This window comes from Neopsephotus bourkii, unplaced genomic scaffold (assembly GCF_033783945.1).
Source record: "Neopsephotus bourkii isolate Nb327-2 ecotype Australia unplaced genomic scaffold, CSIRO-AGI_Nbou_v1 NB_1067, whole genome shotgun sequence".
NCBI classification, from domain to species: Eukaryota; Metazoa; Chordata; class Aves; order Psittaciformes; family Psittacidae; genus Neopsephotus; species Neopsephotus bourkii.
The window spans coordinates 4,152,336-4,172,144 of NW_026901555.1; the positions used below are offsets into that span (position 1 = coordinate 4,152,336).

Genomic DNA, 19,809 nt, shown 5'->3' on the forward strand with positions numbered 1-19,809 from the left:
GCCTTCCCATGGAGCCCCTCCAGCAATTTCCATCCTGAGGCATCAGTGTTTGCCTAGGGGAATGCTGCATGGCTCCCACTGCCTTTGGGACTCTCCCTGCCTGGCTCAAGGGCGATTCTGTAATGCAGGGATGGGCAGAGCGCTGGTCTGAAACAGAGGAGAAGGTGGTCGGTGTCCAGAAGACTGTACGGGTTTGACCTCTTCACCACATCATGAGTTCAGTGGATGACCCTCAGTCGAGGGTGTCTGTGTGTGTCTGCGTGTGACTGTGTGCAGGTAGTGTTCACAGTCTGCTTCGCCCCACGATAGATTCATGCCTGGACTTGGTGCCCTCTAGTGTTGTGAAGATCTCAATGTATAAGAAAAACCTGTAAAACAGATTCCCAGCTGCAGAAACCATGGGTTTGCTAAATCATAATACAGTAATTATTTTAATTATGCTATGTAGCTATGACTTAATGGAAACAACGTGATCCTGAGCATATCATGCAGTCACAGTCACAATACCACATACCTCAGGATATGTTTCTGTAGGCTAAAGCTAACATACCAAGGGCCTGAGCTTGCAAAATACACCCAAATCCATTGGATGCACAGCACTTCACCTGACCCCACTATCCCTGCATCTGGAATATTAAAAATCTGGCAAACCCTACACAACCAGTCACTCCTTGTACAGCTTTGCCAACCCACTAAAGCCGGTCTATGTCTGTGCTGCTACAAGAAAGGCAGCCCTGCCACTTTTCCAGGTGGCTGCAGACTTCCATAGCCATGCTCTGGGCAGCCCTGAGGCCCATGGATGTGGCTGTGGGGTGCTGATCTGGCTGGGAAAACCCACCACAGTAAGAGCTATCCAGATCTGCTGGATGCATAAGACGCGGACCTGCAGGAGGCACGCTGCCCCATGGGATATTTGAAGCCATTCTCATCCCCCTGCAGAACAACTCCCGTGGAGCTGGGTTTGCCTGTAGAGGTCATATCCTTACACTGGCTGAAGAGCTGAGGTGTGAAAAATCAGAAGACTTGGTGGGGAACAGTGAGGAAGTTGGCTGCTTTATGAATTTTCATATTAAATTTTACCTATTCCAACTTGGAGCTGATTCAGGCTCTTTCCCTGCCAGTGAGGGGCTCCTGGAGGTACCAGCACACAATGAGCACAGCCTGCACCAGCATTTGCGAGCGTTCCCCTTCCCAGTCCGTTTTTTTCTGGTACAAGATGCTTTGTCCATCCAACCCTCTCCCCATGGAGAGGAGCTCCAAGAAGAGCTCAGCTTCTTTTGCAAGGAGGAACTAGAATGCCATTAAAGGGTGTGACCATTTTAGTTTCCACACACTTGGTGCCAAACATCACTGACCCTCAGAGGGATGTTTTCCTCTTTTTTTGTTTATCCCCCGTCCCGCTATTTTTCCATCCTCATTGTGAATCACATCATGATTGAAATAAAAATCTGCCCTTAAACTAGGATTGATGCCCCCAGAACTGACCAGAAATATAGGACACTAAACTTTATATTTGCAATGTTCTGTTTAAAGATCAATCCTCCAGCTTCTCACCAGAAGTATCTTACAAGGGCACTAGTGAGTCACTAAGAGACTGCTGGAAGAAAGACCACGATGGTGGTGGTGGCATTTGAATGCTGGGGTTCAAACAAGCTTAAGGTTTATTTTCAACCTGTTGCGATTTATAGCTGAGATGTCTGAGTATATTGCTAAATATTCATGGTCTTAGTAGCTATGTCAATCATTAGAGTTCACCTAGAGGATGAATATATTTCCACATTATGCCCTGCAAGCTGTGAAGGGCAACAGAATACTTATATTCCACTAATTAGAAGGCAAGCTAATGCCTCATTCTTTTAAATAGAACACAGAGTAACCTTAGAAGTACTACTCACTCTTTGTGAGCAAGAACCACTGGTGCATTTAATTCAAGAACAAGGCAGAAAATTAAGATAGTCTGTTAGATAACTGACCTGTAAAGACAGGTTCAGGAAAGACAGTGGACTATCCTAGAAATACTATAATGGTAAAAACTAAAACCTGATTCCTTTCCAGTCTTCAGGAGGGACTTGTTTATTCACCTCAATGTGAAAGGTCTGAGTTCAGAAGGAAACAAAAATTTCCAGAATAGCCCAAAGTTTCCCAGTCTGTTGCAACTCCTCCTTAACTGAACTTCATGGTAAATCCATCACGGGAGTTTGGGGTGATCCAGGAGCTTGTTATAATTCTGAATTCTGCCTTGTTTGATATGTATCACCAGTAAATGATCAAAATGAGTAGCAGAAGGAAAAGAAAGCTGCAGAAGGTTTAGGCCATTGATTAAATGATCACTTAATTCCTGTTGGAAATTACCTCAGACAAGATGTGGCAGCAAGCAAGCATCATCTCTGTCTCAAAGGAGCAAAATCTTGCTCTAGCACTTGCCCACCATGATTTTTATTATGTACCAGAAACTCTCCTAATGACTCCCAGTGTCTGGGTACCTTGGAATCACACCTATTGCGGTACTCAAGTTGGATACAAGTGTGGATTTGAAAAAGCAATGACTTCTGCAGACCTGGCTGAGGAATATGCTGCAGTTCTGGTAGAAAGGAATGAAACTGTCAAAAAATGATGGTTTGAAAATTTCTGTTGCTTCTTTCAGCTACAAACACCAATGGAACATCCTTGCAGAGGGGCAAGAGACCACAGAGGTTCAACAACTGCCAGCAACACAGTATGTCTTAGATATGTACATATACCATGAAAGCATGTATGTATGATAGAGAGATGACACTTGGAGATATATATGTAAGATTCTCTTTTATATGACTCTCAGACTCTCAGAAAGAAGGTATATAAAGCTTTATGCTCTGAAGCAGCATTACTTGCAAGGCAATAAGCAGAAATGCCATTCCTGGGGACACTCCATATAAGCATCCCTTATAGTGTCCCATAAAACAATCGGTTTTGTCTCCAGCAGACAAATTAGATGGTCCATCAATCTGAATTCATAAAGCAAGTCATCTGTTCTTATCTCCCAAGGAGATTTTTATGAGGCCTGTAATGGAAAAGACTTCAAGTGACAGACTATTGTATTGTAAAAGCAAACACATGGCTTCTGCAGGACCCTGGTGTTTTTCTGGGCAGGTTTATTACTACATTTTCCTTTCACCTCTGACAGGACAGCTACTTTTCATTGACAGCTCATTGCAGAGGGCAGTGTCATATGATTTGGCATTGTTGAATAAGGCATTATTAGCCAGTGTGGGATCATGGCAGAATAAAACCTCGTTACATGTGCAGATGCTTTAACTCAACCCTTGTTACTGGGGCAAAGGAAGAAACACTGGGAGGAGGACAGGACAAGATGTGGTTTTGTTTTGCTGTCTGGAGAATCTTCCCATAACCCCCTAAGGGAGGATTTGCTTCAGTGAGCACACCAGGTACAACCACTTGCCATCAGCTCACTTCCCTTCAGACCACTGCTACCTGCCCTCTGCAGCACAGGTTGGAGCACTGCCTGCACCGCAGCAGCATTCAGTGATCTGCTTCTGCACCACTACCTTGTACCATCAGACAGTGACCCCAAACAGCTTTGGTCCTGTTCCAACACAGACACTTGGAACGCAGCATTGACGGCAGTCTTGACAATGAGGTCACCCTCAGCCTAACTGCTCATTGAGATAAGCTGAGTGGTGCAGACATCATTGGAAAGGTATGTGTGCTGGAACAGCTTAGACATCAAGCTCATGAAAGCAATTCAGGATTATGTACCTGAATGTGGTTAGGGATTACTGCTGAGCACTGGTAGGACAAGGCAGCTTTGTAAAAAGCCTTCAGTCTTGAAATTGAGATCTGGCTGAATCATTGTGCTTGGTGTGATAAATCTGCTCTTACCCTGTCAGTATTCCTCCTTGGACTTCATTCAGAGTCTGGGATATCAGAAGCGTTTTTCTCCCTACTGCAGTGCAGGAGGTGATGGCTTGGGGAAAGCAGGCATGTTTGCTTCTTAGTCAGTGAGAGGGTAGAGCCATGTGCCCTGAACTGAGGGAGAGACTCTCCTTTGCTGCCCATGGCAGAGGGTGTCTGCTCATTATCCTCCAAGTATTAATTCTGGGTTTCCCTTTGCATCCAACCCTCTTGGGCAAAGTTCAGGCTTCTTCATCCCTCTTCTTCCCTTGTTCTGTGAGTGCTGAATACCGAGCCTCAGTACAAGAGGATGGTCCCTGATGCTGACCCACCCCTATCCCCACTTCCTAGGACTTGGTCTAGATTTAACTGAGAATATTGCCATTTATTCCTTCTGCATGCTTTGGACAGCCCCTTGGTACTGTTTTCCACTAACTGATGAAAATTGTATTGTTTCTCCTTCCTGAGCTAATTCTCTGACTCATTGTGTTTTGGTTTTCTTTCTGCTTGCTTTTTGTTAATCGAATTGGCATTTTGTGGTTTCTTTGTTCATTATGTGATAGTGATATATAGGGAGATTTGTCTCTGAAATTCAGCTATTCCCTGAGGGTGTTCTGTGTTACTGTCTTCATCAGCACCTGTGCTGAAGGCAGTTAGATGCATTTGGCATGAGCTAACCTTAATAAATCTGAGTTGTTTATCATTCAGATATGTCTCTGCTGCATCTTTGCATACTGATTTGTGTGTGCCCAAATGATTTCTCTAGAGCAGACTTCTGGTAACCCAGTGTTTTAATGATCCACCTGCTGCCTCCTGGGGCTTTTCCTGCCTGGGACAGATACTGCCAAGGAGAGCAGTGCTGCTGCTGCCAAAGGTGCTGGGTGACAGCTCAGTCCACAACATGTGAGCAGTATGAGGGTTCTTCAGGTGGCACAGGCTTCTCGGGGACTCTTCCCCCATGCCCTGTTCCTATCCAGCCCTCCGGCCTCAGGGTTGCTGCACCTTCAGGCTGCAGGGATCAAATCATGCTGTTTCTGCTGCCCTTGTGTCACTGCTGCCTCAGCCAGACAGATCTCTGCACAGACCCACAGCAGAACAGTAGCGTGGCCCTGCTGGGAAGGGGGAGGAAACTCCCAGCAGGAAGTGGTGGTCCTGTTTTTGGATGCTCTTCCTTGGTCTTGGACACTGGGCTGCCACCAGCACCACTTGGGAAGCCATTCCCACAGGTGAGCAGTGTTTCTGAAAGCAAATTAATGAATATTTAAGCATCTATTTACCTGCTGAGCTGGCTCAGACCATGATCTGTTTGAGCAGAAGCAGAATTTCTTAGATTCTCTTTTCCAGAGCTCGGCTAGGTAAGACTTCTGACTGCTGCAGCAAGCCTTGTGCCTGCAGCTCAGCAGAGATGTGATCTCGTGCCCTGCAGTTACCATGCCTTGCTCAAATACGTGACATAATGCACTTTATTTTTCATTTAGTATGTTGTGCCTCCTATTGTTTGCCTGAATGCTGCTGAGAGAGTGCTGCTGTGTTAATCAGGGAATCAAGTGATGCATCAAGTGATGCAACAGCCTCTCAGCAGCAGACAAAACATATGAGGTTTTGAATCTTATTCAGGCATTGATAATTACCAGTCTAGATAGCTAAACCATTACGAAGATGAAATACAGTCAGCTCTTACATCACGCCCATTTAGGGCAGAATAGTGAAGAGATGCTACAATTGACAGGTCCAAGAAGAACCAGCTAGGTTACTTTTCACAGCAAGAGATAGCTAACTACATGGATTAGCAGAAGATCAAGGGAGTGTGAAAAGAGACCCACTGCTTTGGAATGAGGTCTTTGATTCCTCTGGAAAAAGATTATGAAGGTATGTATGTGGCAGGGGCTGACAGATCAGCTCTCCTACCTCCTACCGAAGGGATGATAGGTACAACTTTGAGGTTTGCTTGCTGTTTACCAGAAATGCGGCTGATTCTGAGGAAACCAGCAGCCAGTCTCTACCAGTATTCTTGGGCAGGCATCTCAGCAAACTACTGAAAATCTCTATCCATCTTGCACTGTAAAACAACCCTGGGGGTGGGATTTAATTCCCGGCTTGGCTTGTACCCCTTGTATCTCTTTAGAAACTGTGTGCACTGCGCATCATAGGCACACTGAGAACAACATGCTGGAAGTCCGTGCCCGTGCTGCTGCTTGGGTGTTGGGGCATGCACAGCTCCCTGAGCTGTTACAGAGAACTTTGGGGAGCAGAATGTGATTGTCCATCTTCCATTATTTCTCCCTGAAATGTTTTCTTTGTGGGCATTATTAAAAAATGCCTGGAAAGTCTTGTTTGGGGCAATAAGATAGCAAATAAACAACATGCTCATCCAGGATTAGATTTTATGTGAATGTTTTTGTTTAATCTGCATGGTTTTGGATGACACCAGTGGTGTTTTTCATGAGTATCTGAATCCGTCAAATAACTGTGAACAGCAAATAAGCCCATGAATCACGGCTAACCAAGCTCTGTGTCTGCCTTATTAACTGATGGATGCTGTTATCACGGCTCATTTAGCACTACTGCTACAGCACTAGAGATGGGTACTCTTCACTTATTACTTGGTGTAAATCCTGTTACCTACTTGAAAGAGTGAGTTTGACCCTTGATTTCTGAAGGGGCCCTGTGAGACCATGTTGGGAATGTTCAATAGCCCAGATCAAGTCCTCAAGATCCAGCACAAGCACCAGGTAGTGTTTGGTGCCACAGAGCTCTCCCCTCCTGCCTCCAGACCAGGTACTGGGTAACTCCATGCTTTACCCAGTCATTACTGAACTCTCTTTTCTGCTGATTACATCCTCTCCTGGACTATGATAGGGGTGAGATGCAGATTTTTCCAGTTATCCCTTTTAAAGCAGGATCTCCCAGGATTTTTTTCCATCCTGTGCCCATACCGCATGGCACCTCCCAGGCTTTTCCTGGCCATCTCCTGGTTTGCCTTGAGGCTGCATCACTCATGTTTCTACCCTCAGAGGAAACTCTCCGGTTCCTGGGAGAAGCCGGTGCACATACCTTACAACAGCATCACGTTTACATCCTTAGCTCCTGTTAAAAGCTTGTGTTACATGAACCAAAGGATGAAGGGTGCTGGGGTTTGCAGTCTTTGTGGAAAAGTCTCTTAAACATTTGAAGATACTTGTGTGGAAATGGGCTGCCACACTTCTGCGGTGGGAAATGAAAGCTCCATGCTGATACCCACTTTTCCACAGAGAATATAAGCTGTTTAGATACAATGAAATACGTGGTAGTTTGAAGGCCATTCACTACAAGCTGATGAAGAGCTAACAACAGTAAAAAGGCAAATGACAGTTTCACTTAACAATTAAATGGGGTAATGCTCATTAATTAGAGATGCTTTTAACATTCTGAAAAACTCATAATGATGTTTTTCAATTGAAAACAGACCCTGCTCTAAGCACAGAGAGGGCAGCGCCTGCAGCCAGCAGCAGGCTGCTTTAAATTCCCATATTCACACACCTGTTGGTTTCCAAGTGAAATGTCCTAGGGATTGTGTATTCATCTGTTGCTGCTACTCATGATGCTCTGCTGTCTTCTCCTCATGAAGATGTAGCAACGCACACCCGAGGTGCAGGGACATGGCTGAGTAGGGTCAAGTGGCCTGGGAGCGAGGACCTCCCCTCCTTTCTCTCCTGTTCCTTTGCACTGTGCAAATGGGGAAAAAATAGGAATAATCAGTCTCTAGTTTTCTTTCTTTGGCTTCTCTTATCCTTCCCTAGGAAGGTGGTGGTAGCATGGCCTTGCCCCCAGCATTCCCCCACCTCCTCCTCAGGCAGAAGCTCAGTTCAGACTACCGCTAGGGTAGACCAGGAGCATCCCTGACCCCATGACTGCCTTTGAACTACTGAAACCCATCACCTGGTTTCCACAGACTCCTTAGCTGCTCTATGTACAACATCCTTTCCAGACCTTCCACCAGGATTTTTGCCCTTTTCTGAAAATGCTCAAGGACCTTCACATCCTTCCTAAATTACAGGGCCCAGAATGTCACACAGTACTCAAGATGAGCCTGCACCAGTGCTGAATGCTTCTTATCCAAAGCAGTTTGCTTATTTGGGTGGGTTTTTTTGATACAAGTACTGCGTTTCCCTATGAATATCAGGTCTGAGGATCAGAGAGTAACTGCCCTGGCTGGCCCATACCAGAGCCCCTCTGTCACCACGGCAGCACTGAGTCTTGATGGATTACCCAGGAACTGTCAGGGCTCAAAACACGTATAACTTTATCCCTGCAAGAGACATATAATAAAAGACAAGTAATAAATATTTTCCTGTCTTTCGTCTCTTTTCCAAGTAAGAAAAATCTCTTGCTCAAGCTCAACCAGGAAAGCTGAGAGGAGAAATCTGATCTTGGTGCAATCATTAAGAGGAATGGTATGATGGAGAAAGGGGCATCTCTGGCCAGGCTGGGAGATCCTTCCAGGACCTGCTCCCCAGTGCCCAGCTCCACACTGCTGGTGGAATCACGTGCAGTTCTGGTTTCTTTCTGCCTTTAATGTCTCTTTTCCCTGTCTTTTCCTTTTTCCCCTTCTCTCTGTCATGTACTAAATGTTTCCTTTATTCTGTATCCTTTTTTTCCACCTGCCTCCCAAGCATAACAAAATTAAACTGTCTTTTCCCCAGGACTGTAAACAAAACCTTCCCTCTTAGGCAGTCAATTCCATTGTTTAAATTAAACTCTTTCACAGCAATTAGTAATTATGCAGAATGATTTAATTCTTCAGCTACTGAATGCTACAGCCCTGATGAAATATTTTGTGCCTTTTGTTTAGCACTTTAGGTTTATTTACTGAATTAATATCTTTGTAAGAAAACCCAAAATAAATTCACAATGGGCTAAATCCATCCCCCCCAAGTGCCATCTGAGGCTGCTGCTGCTGGTGGCCAGCATGCATTCTCACTCCCCTTGGCCAGGGATGCTGGCTCTGCAGCTCCAGAAGTGGCAGAGGGAGGGCTGGGACAAAGCCAGGGCAGAAGGAGTGAGGGGAGGAGGAACAGCAGCTTCTGAAGGGGAAGGTGCTGTTGACGACCCTTTGCTCTGCTGAGAGGCTTTGGTATAATCTGCTGAAACTCCGTATGGATGGAGTCAGCCTGGATGGAGGAGGATGGAGCCAGGCTCTTCTCAGTGGCAAACAATGACAGGACAAGGGGCAATGGGTACAAACTGGAACACAAGAGGTTCCACTTAAACCTGAGAAGAAACTTCTTCTCAGTGAGGGTGACAGAACACTGGAACAGGCTGCCCAGGGAGGTTGTGGAGTCTCCTTCTTTGGAGACATTCAAAACCCGCCTGGACACGTTCCTGTGTAACCTTATCTAGGTGCTCCTGCTCTGGCAGGGGGATTGGACTAGATGATCTTTTGAGGTCCCTTCCAATCTCTAACATACTGTGATACTGTGATGTCCAAGTACTTCGCCCCAGAACAGGTCCATTTCTGTTGCTCTGCAAAGCCCGCATGGCGTGGCACCTGTTACGAGTGCTGAGACAGGCCGGTGACTTGGGACAGCATGAGCAATGATAGAAATGCAGTTCTCCCTCCCTCTGATAGTAATAAGATGGGAAACCCTGAAAACAAATGACCATCTGTGGACCTCCATGTCTTCTGCTCCTTGGAACAGCTGCAGCTGTGGGCTTATAGGGAGTGTGCTTAAGAGGCTTTGCTGCCATCGCACCAAGTGAAGGGGTTGCTACTGTGGCACATGTCAAAAGTCAGTAGTAAAACACCAGAGCAGCACCATCACTGTTGGAGGAGAAACAAGGAGGTCCCTTTGACATCCACGGAGCCAGATAACTCACCTCAGCCCTCCAGCTCACAGGCCTGTGTTGGCAGTCTGGATGTTTACAGTGGAGCAAATGGTTTGTGAAGTGGGTCCCTCCCGGTACCTGGCCTGCTCCAACCACGCCTCATGGCAGGATGTGACCACAGGTGGCAGCGCATTGTCCTGAGCCTGAGGTTCCTTCTGGCACATGCAGAGCAGGGACTTGAGCTCTGAGCGGAAGTTCTCATTCAGCCAGCAGTAGATGAAAGGGTTGTAGCAGGTGCTGCTCATGGCGAACCAGTGCACGGCGAAATAGAGGGAGTTCTTTGTCTTGATGCCTAGACTGGAGATGAGCACCACGTAACAGTTGAGAGGAAACCAGCAGACAGCAAAGACCACCACCACCAGCATCAGCATCTTGATGCTCTTCTTCTTGTTCTTGCGGTGGGTGATGTACTGCTGTGTGGTGATGTCTCCAATGGCATTACGGAGCCACAGCTTCTTGGCCAGGCGTGTGTAGGTGGCAGTGATGATGAGCAGAGGCAGGAGGTAAAGAAGGAGAAAGGTAGACATGTCCAGATACTTCCAGACCAGCTCTGCAGGCTCAGGAAAATCAGGGAGGCACAAACTCCGGACAGTGGCTTCCCTTGAAAACAAATAAATACATATCTAGCACGTGGCCATTGCTGTGCAAATGGATACTGCCAATTTGGCAAAGCACAGTGAGGTTTCCACAGGACCCAAATCACCACTTCAGATTTACAGTACAGACAGAGCAGGGGCAGACACTGCTCAGCTCAACAAAACCAAGCTCAGTCAAACCTTTGTTTCTCAGAAAGCATTCTCATGATGATCTCTGTGTCCCACTGAGGGTAAGACTAGCTAAAGTATATTATCTCATTTTCCCTTAAACTATTGCCTGATAAAAGAAAGTTTTAGAAAGACAAACTGGAGATTCCTCTTAGAAGCCAAAGATTTTAATTGAATGAGGCACTGACATGGCAAATGTCACCTCTGCTGGCCCATTCTTACAAAAGGGGGTACTGTGAAAGCAGCACGGACCCAGCTGCATCTGTCCCTTCCCTGTGTGCATAGGCACAGAGGCACAGCCGTGCCCATCTTCTCCTCCCCCAAAACCCAGTGCAGGAGGAAAGAAGGCAGTAGGTGAGACTCACCAAACTCCTGCTTTTCTCCAGGCCCATGAGTGATTCCTACACGCCTAGAATAAAGACACATTATTCCCAAGTTCCCCTGAATAAGCCTACCTGGAAATCCAGCCCAGGATGTGTCACCCCTCTTGCATTTCAGCTGCGTGACCTGTGTCTGGACAAGCACACCTGAACTGCTCTTTTCAGGATGCGACAGTGTCACAGCATGTGCTGGGATCACCACTGCAGCGCACTTGTGATAGCTCTGACTTGTCTTTGCCAGGTCGGATGTGCAGTCACGTTTCTGTGACCTGAGCAGGTACAGGACCCCCTCAGCCAAAGCAGAAAACTGCTGCAGCAGCTGGGAAGTCAAAACCCTTATGGACAAAAGAGAAAGGGAAAGGGCTGCTGGAGGCCAGGGGCTGTGTGAAAGCCTCCCAGGCATGATGCCACCTGCATGGGCAGCACTCCTTCCTTCCCATACTGACCATCCCCTTCCCATCAGCTTTTCAGGAGACTGTCTTTTAAAATCCAATTGCTACATCTTAAAATGGCTGTGATTACTAGAAAACTTGGTTGCTTAACTCAAGTTTAACTTAAGCCTGACAGTTTAACTTCTGATGGTTAACTAACAAAAGAACTGAGTTCAATTCTATGCGGTAGCTCATTTTAACAGTGCTTCAGCAATCTGTCATGTCCAACCCAGCAGATCCAGGCTCTGTTCACACATTCTGGCTGGCAGCAGATACTTGCTGATGCACCCCAGCTCCATCTGAAGAGCACTGCCTCTCATATACAAACCGCAATAAAAAGCCCATGTGGGCAGTCAAACACTCTCCCTGCCATGCTGATGGGAGGGAAGTGGCTGTTCTGTAGGGGACCCTCTGCATCCCACAGGTCTCTGGATGAAGCATTAGGAGAAAGAAGCACTTGCACGTGTATTTCCAGTAGATGTTTTCTCCTTTTCACCTCCTCTTTCCTTCCTCTTGTTCCATTTTGCCCTTCTCTCTTCAACCCTTGTCCTCTGCTCACTTGTACTCAGCACAGACTTTAGCCTCCATCAAGCTGCATTTATTCATTGCAGTATTCATTAATATCTTTAATATCCTGTTTTCAACCTCTGGTGCTGGCTTTTGTGCCACAAATAGAAGATTGCTTGAAAACAGATGTCTGCGAGCGGGCCCCATGTGCAGCTGACGGAGGGATGACAACGGGTGCAGGAGCAGAGTTCAGCCAAGCGAGCACCCTGGACACAATAATGCTCAAGAGGGGACCTGGCGCAGAAGGGAAGATCATCCTTTCTGAGCCACACTCCTGCCCTTTTCCTCCCTAGGATCCAGTTTCCCTGCTGGCTCAAGTGAACCAGCCCCTGCCTGTGGGCAGCTCTGCTTGCCAAAGGGGACCTCCCAGAGCAACAGGAGATCTGCCATGGGAAAGCAAGCATGGCACTCAAGGTGACACCACAGTGCAGGGTCAGACCCATCATAGCCATGCTGAAGAGCAAAGCCATAGGGAAAGAGCAGAAGCAGTGGGGCCAGAGTGGGGCAGCCATCCCTCATCATATTCCTCAGGAATCAGCTGTCTGGGGAATGCCTTGAGCTCAACATAGTGTCTGGGCTGGAGGACAGCTGAGGACTAGCAAGGGTGATGCTGTGGTGCTTGCAGAGCTTAAAAACTCATTTCACCTTCCAAAGCAGGGGCACAGAGCTGTGGGAAGAGGCTCAAGACCATTTCAGGGGAGAGGCTCATTGAGAACCAACCAGGATGCTGTGATTTGGTAAATTTTGACATGACCATGGAAGTTGCTGCACCGCTGTGCACTGCACCAGAGAAGTGCTGGTGGAGCCCATGTTCTCCTGTCCCTAGAACCCCAATAGCTCTGTGGTGGGACTTCTCAGGAGACCCTGCCCCTGCAGTGAGCTATTACCAGCAATATCACAACTGGGATTTTCATTCAGTGGAAAGCAGGGGTAAGAACAGCATGTCCTGGAAGTCCTTATATCACTGTGCTGCCTCAGGCCCATGTGTGGCTAAGTTTCTTCTGGCTGTGCTAAAGGATGAACAGAGGTGGGTGCCATGAAACAGATAGTGGTTGTTCATTCCTAAGCGGCTTGTTCAGTAATACCCTGAACACAGGGGTGAAGCAATGCAAGTACAGGAGTAACCCAACACTTCGTTTACAGTGTCTAAGCAGGTGAAGATATTTATGCCCCAGAGAGGTATTTATCACAAGCATGAGTAAGGAAGGGCTGTGGAGTCCCAGACTGCACTCCCATCTTGTGTAACCTTTCATATACAAACAGCAATAAAAAGCAGTCAAACACTCTCCCTGCCATGCTGATGGGAAAAACTGGATGTGCAGCAGGAAGATGCTTGTCATAGAATCACAGACCCATAGAATAGTTAGGGTTGGAAAGGACCTTAAGATCATCCAGTTCCAAACCCCCTGCCGTGTGCAGAGACACCTCCCACTAAACCATCTCACCCAAGGCTCTGTCCAACCCGGCCTTGAACAGCATCAGGAATGGAGCATTCACAACCTCCCTGGGCAACCCATTCCAGTGCCTCACCACCCTTACAGTAAAGGACTTCTTCCTTATATCCAATCTAAACTTCCCCTGTTTCAGTTTTAACCTATTAACCCTTGTCCTATCACTACAGTCCCTAATGAAAAGTCCCTCCCCAGCATCCCTATAGCCCCCTTCAGATACTGGAAGGCTGCTATGAAGTCTCCACGCAGCCTTCTCCAGGCTGAACAGCCCCAACTTTCTCAGCCTATCTTTATACAGGAGGTGCTCCAGTCCCTGATCATCCTCATGGCCTCCTCTGGACTTGTTCCAACAGTTCCATGTCCTTTTTATGTTGAGGACACCAGAACTGCACACAGTACTCACAAGAGCAGAGTAGAGGGGCAGGATCCCCTCCTTCAACCTGCTGGTCAAGATTCATTCATAGAGAAGCCCAATATTTACAATAATCTTTCTCCTGCTGCCTGTTACTGCATCCTTTCCCTGCTTCCTGGAACAGATCTCTCAGGCTGAAAATACTGTCCACTTAAGATTACTCCTTTAGCTTTGAGTCTGGCATTCCTGCAAAATGCTGGCACTGGGAAGTGAGGTTTCATCCACACACAACTCCTGCTGATTCCACTGTGGCTTTCCCCAAGCCTTGGAGCCCTTCCAGCCATGCTCACCACTGAGAGCCACTGCTGCAAAGGGCAATCAGGCCTCTCCATGCTCACCTGTAGTTATACTGGAAAAGCTTTTGGTAGATAGCATGGGGTAGGGAGAAACAGGTTGCCATCATCCAGATAACACAGATGCTCAATGCTCCCTTTGTTAGTGACATCCTCGGCTTCAGTGGGTTCAGGATGACCTGCAACAGAGACATCACCACAACTCTATCACACAGGAATGCAGCATCTCTTCACCAACACACACAGCAGAGGCATTTTTTGTTGTGATCTAATACTGTTAAGAAAATGACAGCTACAATTAGGGAAATGTTCTGCTTATTAGAGTGACCTGGAAAAGGGAAACACTGAACTTTTCACTCCGCTCAGAAGTGCTTTCAAATAAACTTTTTTCCTGGTTTTATTCGTGAGGACCATTTTCCTTAAATTGTGGGTACATTAGGCAGAGAAAAAAGAAGGTATCTACTCTCCCCTCTGTTGGGGAGAAACTGGGTATGTTTGTTTATTCTATATGGATTACATTAAGAAACCTCTTCTGTTTAGCTGAACCTAGGAAGCTGAATGCCTCCTACCCTCTTTTGAGGCATTAACTCACCTTTTATGAAATTTTGTTAAATGAAAAGGTAAAGAGGTTATAAAATCTGAGAGCCTGGAAAACGTTGTTTGACTGATTACATGAAAGCAGGGGGATTTCTAGAGCTAAGCCCGAAGTGCCTTCTCCTTCAGGTACTGGCAATGCAGAGGGAGTGTTTATCCCAGTGGGCAGCTAACACGGCCATGCTGCAGGCAGATGCTGGGCATGGTCTTCTTCCATGGTCTTCTTAAGTCTCTCCCCAGGATTTCTGACAGAGATTTCCCACTCTGCCATTCCCATTTATACTGGTCCAGTGTTAGTCCCGTGGTTGTACCACAAGGCTTTAGTCTCAGAATTTCTTTTTACTCCATCTCTCCTGCAACTTGATGATGCCCAATAGGAATCGAAGAGCAAAAGAACAAATGGGCAGCTAAACCAGAATGTAACTCAGGATGCTACTGGTGTTCTATGGGTTTTGGGTGGTAAACTAAAAAGCTTGGAAAAGTTCCCTGTACAGCTAAAGGACCACTTTGCACTGAGCATTGGCTTAGCTGTCTTTCAAGGCCTCCCATGTATAACACTACCTCCTGAACCAATCTGCGCTGCCATACTTGGGAGCTAGGTTGGACTTGGCTCTTCAAATTACATGAAAAAGGTGTCCTCACCCTTTTCCACTGAAAGCTGGGGAGTGTCCTGTGAAACATGCAATGCCATATTTTGTGTTTTCCCTCCTGCCCTGTACCTGGAGCCTGCAGAAGTCCACCAAGCCTTCCCACCCCTGATACATGAGGGGGATCTTTGAATTTAGTCCTAAAGCCTTCTCACTGGATATGGGTTTAATCCTCAAGATTCAGCCACCTTGAACCCATGGCTTAACTGAGACTGGCAGGGGCTTGGGAAGAGCCTTGCACTGGAACATCGACCAGATGGTGTTCTACCTGGTGCCTGTCCAGAGCGATGGCCGTCAGTGTCAGCGTGGAGACGTGCAGGGAGCAGTACTGCACGAAGCGGCTGATGTGGCACATGGCCTTACCAAAAACCCACGTGCTGTTCACAAACCGAACCTGGGGGTGGGAAAGAACAGGTCATCAGCCAGGAGTTCTGAAAACAATCCCATGGGGAAACCCACATGGCAGGGCAGCTCCACCTGAAACCCAAAGAAAGGTCTGCTATGCTGGATATTGAAACATTAACATATGTTTTAAAGGTCAAGCCCCACAGATTACACGAGTGGTGCTGCTGCAGCCCTCCTGGCCTATTCATATAAACATCATTTATGAACAGCAGTAACAACTTTTTAATTATGCTAACAATTATATTTGGAAAAAGTGAACAAAGACCCCCTCCTTTCTGGTCTGCAGAGCTTTCACTGAAGACTTAACCCAGCTGGCAGTTCTCAAAAGCTTGACTTCTTTCTTCCAATGCCCTGAGTATGAGTGTCATTCAAGTTGTTTAAGTGTGGCTCTCCAGTGCTCTCCTGTGAATACATTACATGTTCATCCAGACACTTATTCTGCTTTCCCCAAGAATTTCTTGTGGTTTGGTGGTATACCCGCAGAGACTTTAGGGTCTTTTAGGAGATGCAGAGACTAAGAGAGCAAACGGAGCCCCCAGGGTGCTGAACAGTGTTTTACTTGCCTGGCAGAGTTGTCTATTAGACTTCACAGTATCACAGTATCACAGTAGGTTAGAGATTGGAAGGGACCTCAAAAGATCATCTAGTCCAATCCCCCTGCCGGAGCAGGAACACCTAGATAAGGTTACACAGGAACGTGTCCAGGCGGGTTTTGAATGTCTCCAAAGAAGGAGATTCCACAACCTCCCTGGGCAGCCTGTTCCAGTGTTCCGTCACCCTCACTGAGAAGAAGTTTCTTCTCAGGTTTAAGTGGAACCTCTTGTGCTCCAATTTGTACCCATTACCCCTTGTCCTTTCATTGTTTGCCACTGAGAAGAACCTGGCTCCATCCTCGTGACACTCCCCCTTTATATATTTATATACACTAATAGACTTGATTGTATTGGGTTCACACCTCAGTCCTAAGAGAGCATATGCAGAGGAGGTGTGACCACCAGGCAGTGCTCTCATGAGAGAATAATCTCCTGACCGAGGGGACAGCACAGGGGACACTTACCAGGGTAAAAGGCATGTTGAGCAGCGTGATCATAATGTCAGACACTGCCAGGTTGACAATGAAAAGGCTGGTAGCTGAGTGCATCCTCTTGTTCTTCAGCACCACATGGCACACCAGCATGTTCCCAAAGAGAGACATGATGATAATGACTGAGTATGCCACAATAAGGAGAGCTTTCACTGTCGGTTTCTGGGATTCTGGCTCGTATTTAGCCAGCTCAGCGAATCTCTCCCACTCAACAATACGGCTGTCTGTCCAGTTGAAGATGGTCCTGTTGGTTGCTTGGTAGATTGACATGAGTTTGGCCAAGGAAGTGTACTGGTCGAACTCCTCAAGAAACCCCATCATATGCGACTTGTACAACTGAAGCAGCAAGCGAGGCATGGTGGGTTAACCTGAGCCTTCACTAAGCTCGAGGCCACCGGGATCACAGCTCCAGCTGACATAGCAAGTGTTCCATCACTTTGAACTTCTTGGTTCCCTAGGAGGCTGGTGAAGATGAAGCTGACACTACAAACACCACCTTAAGATAAAAAGCTGGAGGGAACTTCCACAGTGTGATGGGCTCCCCCTGCGCAGAGGAAACACTGGAGAGCAGTTCCAATTGGCACGTTGGAAAGGGGCTGGTTTGAGACCACACACTTTCAAACCCTTTGTGTATCAGGAAGAACAATAGCTCCACAGGCAGGCTGGAAAGAAGAACTAGTAATTACATGCAGCACCTGTAGGGAAACCTCAGTCAGGGTCTGCAGTTGTTTTAGTCCCATGTCAGCTTTTTCTTCTTTGTTCTCAGTTGAGTCTATTTTTCCTCCAAATTCCACCACTGTTGGTGCTTTCATCCTCTGCTTCAAAACAGCCAGTTCTTTTCTGTTGGAATGTACAGGGGGAGCCATTTGGGGATCATTTTCAAGAGCAGAGATAGCTTTTGTCTGCATCTAACACCAGTGATAATCCTAAAGCGATTCAGAACCTGGAAATCACATCAGAAGTTGAGTTCAGGCTATCTCGCATTTTCTTCCCCAAACAGCAATGTAATTCTGCATTCAGTGTTTCTGTTTTAGCGAGGAAATGGTCTTTCCTGCAAAGGCAAAAGTTAGCAGTAGAGGCACAGAACTCACAGAGTCGTCACACCATACACAAACCGACACACAGTGCCAGATACACAAGGACAATTCCCTAGAAACAAAAAAGCCTCTGCTTCCTCACCTTTCCTGATATCCATTAGGTATTTCTGGTGATTTTAGATTTTGTTGAGCTACTGATGTTAGGTGAAACCTATTAACTATGCACACTGGTATTTGTAGATACGCTCTACCTGTAACTATGTACATATATAAATATATGGGACGAGAAAGTCATCTAGAAGCTGTCAGGCTCTCCAGGAGGGCAGTTGGTTTTGTTTGGTACATGCCATTCCCATCAAACCCCATGGTCACAAATCAATGGACCTCGCACAGTGCAAGGCATTAGTAAGGAGAGCTTTCAGAACACTAAAAGGCTCCCTGATACTTCCTGCAGAGTGGACTGGCTGGCTGCCCAGGACAGCCAACCCACCACATGGTCTGAAACAGACACCCAGCACCCCCAAACCAGCACACTGCTCAGCCACACAGGTGGCCTCAGCTGCAGGTACCACAAGGGTGAGAGATCAACTGCTTCTGAGGGAGATAAGGTACAGGGAACTGATGGTGTTTATACCCATGCATTCCACAATACAATCCACTTCAGCTTGTCTGCTTACTCTGAGGAGCATGGGGAATACCAAAGGACCTACAAGAGGATGCCTCTCACAAGCAAATGGATGTTAAAGTAGCTTGCTGGGGTGGAAGGAGATTACAGCTGTTTTCTGGAAAAATCTGTAAGAGAAAAAAGCCTGGGTAGGACAGAGAGCGTGACAAATGCTCACGGGTTCTGCTGGAGCAAAGCAGCCGTAGTGCAACAGGTAACTTATCTCCTTGTTGGTATCTCAGTGCTGATGGCACTGGGAGCATCAGAATCAGCCCTAGACCAGGTCCCACTCTGACTTTCACAAGATGTGAACCCGGGGATCTGCCATGAAACTGGGAGCAGAGCCAAAACCAGGGAAAGGGATTGTTCACCTCGCGTGAAAAAGATGGTTGGAACACAGGACTCATTGCAGCAGAACATCTCTGAAAACATTGTGAGGTTGGCACAAGTCAGAAAGGACTTAGTGCTTCCACAGGTAATGAGAGGATCCAGAACTACATCCCTCTGGGCTTCTGGGGCAGGACAGCAGATGAACTCTACTCCAGCAAGAGTCCTTAAGTTTACCCCACACCTAGGTAAGCCATGCAGGACTCCACACTTCTTTATTACCCACTGTAGTAAGTACTGAGGATGTCATCCTCTATGGTGAATGTCAGCTTTCAGCGGGCAATGAGAGGGACCTAAGAGCAATGCAGCACGTGTGTAACAAAAACAAATCATATTTTAAGACAGCTCCAGCTGAACCACTTTCATCTCTGTGTAAACACAGCTGAGATATTCATGCTACACTGAGAAGCAATCCTCTCAGTAGAGAGGAGTGTCCTGTTTCCCTGAAGAATGGTGTGCCTAATCGCAGGTGATCCCGAGGAGCTGGAATACCACGGTGTTATGCAACAGGAGAGTCTACCTTTCAGTTCTTAGAACTTGATAGAATCCGAAGGGCAGAGAGGAAGAGCCTATCTGAGCACAACCTCCCTAGCTCTTCAGCTCCTGGGTCAGAAAGCCTGGGCGAGTGCTCCCCGCTGCTGCAGCAAGGATTTCCTCCCGATGCAGAGCCGAGAAGAACCAGAACTTTCCCCTCTAACGAATTTAAAGGCATCTTTCCAGCAGGGCTCTGCCGGACCCGTGCTGTATGCTGGACAGAGACCGGCGCTTCACTGGCTGAACCGGATTCATCTTCCCGCGTTACAAGCACAAGTTACACGCAGTTTCTCCCCAGTTTCTTCCCTCCTTTCCCCACCTCCCCTTCACTTACCGCTCCACCGGGACCGGGACCGGGACCGGGACCGCTCGCTCAGCGCCGCACGTGCAGCCGCGCGGGACG

General features: G+C 47.2%; 1 protein-coding gene and 1 long non-coding RNA gene across 2 annotated transcripts in view; both read right to left on the reverse strand.

The window, feature by feature from the left end:
• The window catches only part of LOC133216902 (uncharacterized), a 448,875-nt gene that overhangs the window by 370,725 nt on the left and 58,341 nt on the right, over positions 1 to 19,809 (reverse strand). The gene's annotated exons all lie outside the window — the stretch shown is intronic.
• Positions 9,754 to 17,874, reverse strand: LOC133216919 (G-protein coupled receptor 83-like). Its single transcript, XM_061362015.1, has 4 exons — positions 16,758 to 17,874; positions 15,564 to 15,689; positions 14,100 to 14,233; positions 9,754 to 10,356 (listed from the first exon to the last, which is right to left on the reverse strand). Exons 1-4 carry the CDS (start codon positions 17,139 to 17,141, stop codon positions 9,762 to 9,764), a joined length of 1,239 nt encoding a protein of 412 aa, XP_061217999.1. The 5' UTR covers positions 17,142 to 17,874; the 3' UTR covers positions 9,754 to 9,761.